At 51.3% G+C, this 6,140-nt stretch overlaps 1 protein-coding gene across 2 annotated transcripts; it reads right to left on the minus strand.

Moving 5' to 3' along the window:
* Positions 1-1,322: 1,322 nt before the first annotated feature.
* Positions 1,323-5,726, minus strand: LOC104837518 (hemoglobin subunit epsilon). Of its 2 annotated transcripts, none has more exons than XM_010576707.1 (4): positions 5,706-5,726; positions 3,387-3,502; positions 3,045-3,267; positions 1,323-1,992 (listed from the first exon to the last, which is right to left on the minus strand). In XM_010576707.1, exons 2-4 carry the CDS (start codon positions 3,476-3,478, stop codon positions 1,864-1,866), a joined length of 444 nt encoding a protein of 147 aa, XP_010575009.1. In that variant the 5' UTR covers positions 3,479-3,502; positions 5,706-5,726; the 3' UTR covers positions 1,323-1,863. The 2 variants fall into 2 exon arrangements, with proteins under 2 accessions (XP_010575009.1, XP_010575008.1); XM_010576706.1 differs by lacking the exon at positions 5,706-5,726 and adding an exon at positions 4,500-4,628.
* Positions 5,727-6,140: the final 414 nt, after the last annotated feature.

Here is a 6,140-nt window from a genome sequence, read left to right on the forward strand (position 1 = left end):
TTGAAGCAGGGTCAGCACATGGGATGCACTGCTGTTGGCTGCACAGCGTTTCCGGGAGCTGCACTATTCTCTGTACAAAAACCTGCAGATTTGGCACATAGGAGAAGCCTGCTGAACCTGAGTGAGATAAGGGTCTGTTTTGAAAGGTTATGACCCCAAACAACCGTGTCCTCCCTGGTAAGTCGAGAAACTTCTACCACGGCCAGGACTCTGCTGCGCCAGATGCTGTAAACAGCACTGGTTGTCAGCCCCCTTGTGCAAGGGGGGTCCAGTCTTGGTTTGAGGCAAGGTTTAAGAGTAAGATAAACACAGTTCTGACCAGTTCTATGTTTTTTCCTGTTTTGTATAATAAAACAGCTAAAAAAAATTGAACTTGTCACCTTTGTCCAAATGAATGAATAACTAAGCCTGACCCACAGCCTTGCTCTATGCACCATGAAGGCCCCTCAGATGGGAGAAGGAGGGCCAGGCACAGTGTCATAGTTTAACCCCAGCCAGCAACTAAGCACCATGCAGCCACTCACTCATTCCCCCCCACCCAGTGGGATGGGGGAGAGAATTGGAAAAAGAAAGTAAAACTTGTGGGTTGAGGTAAGAACAGTTTAATAGAACAGAAAGGAAAAAACTAATAATGATAATAACAATAATAAATTGACAATAATAATAAAAGGATTGGAATATACAAGTGATGCACAATGCAATTGCTCACCACCCACTGACCGATGCCCAGTTAGTCCCCGAGCGGTGATTCCCCCAGCCCCACCTCCCCCCAGTTTATATACTGGGCATGATGTCACATAGTATGGAATACCCCGTTGGCCAGTTTGGGTCAGCTGCCCTGGCTGTGTCCCCTCCCAACTTCCTTTGTCCCTCCAGCCTTCTTGCTGGCTGGGCATGAGAAGCTGAAAAATCCTTGACTTAGTATAAACACTACTTAGCAACAACTGAAAACATCAGTGTGTTATCAACATTCTTATACTGAATCCAAAACATAGCACTATACCAGCTACTAGGAAGACAATTAACTCTATCCCCGCCAAAACCAGGACACACAGCAAAACCCAGATACCAGTTAGCGTAGTGGGTTTTGTCTGCCAGGTGACGTTGGGAACTGAATACCCTCAGTCTTGAGAGAGGGGGGGTCTTTGGGACTGTGGGTGCCTGGGGATGAGGGTCTGCTATGTGGACCAGCATGATAAATCCTCCCTGGGGAAGCAGTATCTCCTGTTAGGCCAGCTGATATAACTAGAAGAAGTGGACATCTCCTGAACTTCCCAAGAGTCGGAGTTCAAAGGTTTTCTCCTCTATCAGCTGCTCTAAAAGGAGAGTGTGCATCCCCAGCCCCAGAGCAGGGCAAGGCAGATGCCAGCTCCCTGACTGCAGCAACAGCTTGGCTGGGAGCTCTGTGCTCTGCACAGCGCTGGCTTCATCTGATTTCACAGTAACGTAGAGCTGGGAGAACAAATGTGGATTCTTTGCAATCCCTCATTATTCCTATGACCCTCTCTGAAACACCCCGGGGTGTCAGAGCCCTCTGCATGGGTTTTTCTCTTCACAGACCCCCATGCATGCACTGGCAGGGCACGCACATGAGAGAGCACTGTAAAGTTAAGGAAACCGCCCGCAGCAGCCCTTAGAAACAAGACATAACACCCACACACGGACGGCATTGCATTCGACAGCACAAACCCACCTGCCCCCCCACTTTCCCCAGCACAGAGACAGGGAGACTCTGCAGACATGGTGCTGGGAGGTATTTATTCGGTGGTTACAGCCTGTCAGTACGCAAAGGGCATCTCCCCGTGCTCAGGGCTGCTTGTGGCAGAGCAGGGACTCTTCCTCGCACAACCGGTCCCGGGACGCTCAGTGGTACTTGCGGGCCAGAGCGTGAGCCACGACACTGACCAGCTTTTGCCAGGCAAACTGGCAAGCAGGGGTGAAATCCCTGGCGAAGTGGGAAGCCAGGACAATGATGAGGATGTCTCCAAGGAGCTGGAGGAGAAAGAGGAAAACAGACAGGGTTAGTGCTGCTTGAACTGTTGTGCCACAGCAGACCATGGAGTGGGGACCCGGCATCCCCGAGCTGGGGCTGAGCTGTTGGACCCAGGACCTCTCAAAGAAGGCTCTGCCTCTTGCTGCACACAAGTCCACCAAACCCACCCTGTCCTGCCATGGTTTTAGCTCTAATCAGCTTCTTCCTTTATGCAAGCTCTCCGTCTCCCTGGTTTTCCTGCTGCAGACTTCCCTCTGGTCCCTCTCCTTCCCATCCTCCCCAGACACGACCCGGCAACCGACAGGCTGCATCTCCTTTCTCCTGACTTCTCCCTGAGGCTGAGTTCCCTCCTGAAAGGACTCTCACATGCTGCACACTCCTCCTCTTCCTCCTCAGCCCCCCTGCCTCATCAGAGTGGCCTCGGGCTGCAGGTCTGGTTATTGGGACTGGCTCACTCCCCATTCCCTGGAACTGCTACAACAAATCCTTAGTCTTTCCATTAGAAAGCTCTGGGGTTTGGGAAAATAATATTTGCTTCATTCTTAAAAAAAAAAAAAAAAACAAAGAAAAAGAAAGAACGAACCTTATAACTATTTTCCCCCATTTTTGGGATGCTAAAGCAATTTGGCCTGAGACCTACCCAGCAAAATGCTGGGTTTTTTTCTTTTTCTCTTATGATTTCCTTAAATGCTCTGCTTAGCTCCCCTCTGCCTCTGAATCCTCCAACCCTTGCTGCACCTTCCCCCAGGTTTGTTTCTTTTGGCCCCAACCAGATCTCCTTCAGGTAACAATCTCCCAATACCGTGTCCTCCCCATTTCTGTGCTGGTACTAAAAATGGGACTTTTTAGTGTGAAAGTCACCCACGGTCTTGTAAACAGTCCTGCAGAAGCCATCATCTCTCTTGGGTACTACACAGGGACTCTGCCTCCAGCAGCCAAAGTACATACGCCTAGACAGCGTTGTCGGAGGCAATACCCCCAGTTTCAAAGCAAAAATCTGACTTTCCCCACATGACATAGGGAAAGGGCTGGGACTGCAAACATGGCTCACCCTGAAGTTCTCAGGGTCCACGTGCAGCTTCTCGCAGTGCAGCTCGGACAGCTTGGCATAGGTCGCCTTAATGTTGTCCAGGTTCTTGATGGCTTCCCCGAAGGAGGTGAGCACTTTCCTGCCATGGGCGCGGACCTTGGGGTTGCCAAGGATGGCGGTGGGGCTGGAGAGGTTCCCAAAGTTATCAAAGAACCTCTGGGTCCAGGGGTAGACGATCAGCAGCCTGAGGAGAGATGGAGGGGGGACACAAGCAGACACAGAGACGTTAGTGCTCCCCAATGCAATTGCCACAGTTTCTCTACCCAGGGTGCAGCTGAGCAGACGCCCGGGAGCTGGACCTACCTGGCCAGGGCCTCGGCACCGCATTCCTCCACATTGATCTTGCTCCAGATGCTGGTGATGAGCTGCTTCTCTTCGGCTGACCAGTGCACCATGGTGGCAGGCGGCTTTGCTCAGAGCTGCAGGACACAGACCCTGTAGCTGAGCTGCGGACCCCGCGGAGGCTTTTATCCGCTGCCGGCAGCTCCTCCCCGTCCTGCACTGTGGGGTCATTGGCTGGGGCCAGGGTGGGGGTCCCCACCAGCGCGGGAGCAGAAGGGGATGGCCAGGGTGTGGCACGCTGAGAAGGGGCCTCTGGTTATCCTGCACTCAAGAGCTTTATCCCTTCCCCTCTGTGCAGGCAGGTCAGTTCTCCATTTCACCTACTAGACATGGGCCCCTTTGCAGAGAAAGGGCTGCACAAGCCACTGGGCAATAGTCCGTCACGATTTAAGGTGTGTGCGTGGGTCTCAATGGGGTGTGAGCCTTGCACCTTGGCTCTCCCCCATGCTGGACTCTGCCTTGCCTTAGTCTCTACCAGTGAAATGATGAATGCCTCTGCCAAAACGCAGCCCGTGGCAGAGCGACCCAGAGGGGTTTGCCACCAGCAAACTGTACGGATACCTTCACCGCACACTGGGGGTGATGCACCCTTGCCAGGAGCAATGGCCTTGCATGAGAAGGCTCTCCTGTTTTATTTTCTGCATTAAAACTCCAAGAAACACAGTCCTTGCTGAAAGTGCAGGGGCTTTGATCCTGATCCCAAGGCACCTGGGGCAATCCGCTGTCTTCCTGATGTTTTCCATAGGATTTGGATTGGGCTAAGTAAGAGGCGCTGGGTCTTGTTGGACTAGTGACCGAGTAAAAGGTGGGTTGTTTGGATGGCCAGGCTGTGGCAGAGCTAAAGAGCTGACCAAGCTCCTTTCCAGACATTGGGGCTTGCCTTCGTCCATGGACCACCTCCTGCTAAGTGTCTTCTTGGCCTTTTATTGAAAATCCAGGAATGGGAGAAAAATAAATTAAAAGAAAGAAAAATACTAAGGGAGATTTTCAGCCTGATAATATCTCTTTCCCCCTTTAGTTGTAGACTTTTTTTCAATGGAATAGGGATGAATAATCTTCATTAGAGTTGCCTACCTCTGCCTTTTCTCAAGAAAATCCAGTGCACGTGGGATGGTGTGCTGGAACATGATGATAAATCAAGTCGAGCACTGCCTGGGTGCATGCCTGGGTGAGGGAACATGCAGGCAAAATGCCACTGAGCTGCCGCCAGTGCTCACCCTCCTGCACCACCTTATCGGCCCCTCCAGGACCTGCAGTGCTGCCAACACCATGCTGCATCGGGCATCGCCCAGGGGGTTGTTGGCTCCCTCCGGGGTGTTTTGCCATCATGCAGGAGACAAAATAGGAGCAGGCAAAGCAGCATGGGGAGAGGACATCCTGCAGGATCTGTTTGCTGGGGAGACAGGGACCAGGGTGTCATCCCCCAGCTGGGGCTGGGGACGGGGAGTGAAGCCCCGGGCAGCGCCAGCGGGCACCATACCCATCCTGCCATGCTGCTGGGTGCAGGGGATGGAAACCCTCGTCCCTGCTGCTGGGAAGGGGTACCCCAGCAGGAACCCCAACAGTGGAAAGAGCCCAGTCCTCCCCTGCTGTACTGATCTGTAGGGTCTAACCTGAGAGGGCTGCTCAGCTTATTTCTACCCCCAGACACCTTGCTCGCAGGAGGAGACCTACTTGTTCAAATAATTCAGTCATTTCTGCCTGAAGTCTATGAACAATTATGTTCATACAAAAGTCTACAAATACCTATCATGAAACCTATGAAAAATCATATAAGAATCTGGTTTTTTGTGACTCTGGACACCAAACCAAAACACCGCACACTGTGCCTGCCCAGACTCGCTGCAGGGAGAAAAACACCTTGGGACTTACTACAAATCATCTTCTCACCTTCTCAGTGTTTGCCTTGACACCAGAAACAAAATGCCTCTTCCTTCAAGTAATGTGCGAGAAGGGACATTTATGGGTCACAGAGGGCTTTTGATACGCTGCAGTGGTTCAGGGTCAGAGCGTGGGAATGCCCACAAATGTGGATGAAGCAGGCTAGGACACAGTGCAAACAGGGTGTCAGAGATACTGGGATATATAGCTATGCCCTTCTTTTTCCCTTTAAAAAGTAAGCATGTCCTTTCAGCTAAACATTGCTTTTACTGCATCACGTTCAGTTCAGACGGGGCAGATGGTGCTTCCCATGCCAAGAACAAACTCTACCCTAGAGAGTCCTGCTCTGCAGACAAACACCCAAAACACTGTGTGCACAGAGCATCGATTGATACTCACATCCAGGAAATTATTAATAGTCACCACTATTAGCAGGATTGGGCCCCCCATAATTGCAGAATGGGCGGCACAGGGTGAAAAAGAAGTGCATAAACAAAGTCTGGACAGGTCTTGATAGCAAAATGTTTATCTAAAACCTACCCCCACCCAGCTGGCTGCTTGGCCAGTATGAGTCAGCTAATTTCTTGGAGGCTTTATGCCAGGAATGAGCCAGGGTAGATTAAAGTCTTCAGTTTGTTTATCCTCCCTAAAAAATATGAATGCTCCAGGTTCCCCTTGCCTGCAAGAAAAACATGCAGGTTTCATAGTAAAATAGCAACTAGTTTCTCAGTGCAAACTTCCCAGTGTGTGACCACAGAGGTAATAGGGCTGCATCTACCCAATACTCTGGAAGTATGATTTCCAGAGGCAAATCTGCCCTGCCCCGCCCCCCCC

This window comes from Haliaeetus leucocephalus, unplaced genomic scaffold (genome assembly GCF_000737465.1).
Source record: "Haliaeetus leucocephalus isolate CR32 unplaced genomic scaffold, Haliaeetus_leucocephalus-4.0 Scaffold536, whole genome shotgun sequence".
NCBI lineage: Eukaryota > Metazoa > Chordata > Aves > Accipitriformes > Accipitridae > Haliaeetus > Haliaeetus leucocephalus.

What these genes read in the sequence shown, in the direction of transcription:
- LOC104837518 (XM_010576707.1), bottom strand. Translation starts at nt 3,478, where the DNA reads ATGGTGCACTGGTCAGCCGAAGAGAAGCAGCTCATCACCAGCATCTGG. An exon ending in GGTGCCGAGGCCCTGGCCAG is followed by an intron (nt 3,268 to 3,386) that starts GTAGGTCCAGCT and finishes ATCTCTCCTCAG; the next exon opens with GCTGCTGATCGTCTACCCCT. An exon ending in TGGACCCTGAGAACTTCAGG is followed by an intron (nt 1,993 to 3,044) that starts GTGAGCCATGTT and finishes TTTCTCCTCCAG; the next exon opens with CTCCTTGGAGACATCCTCAT.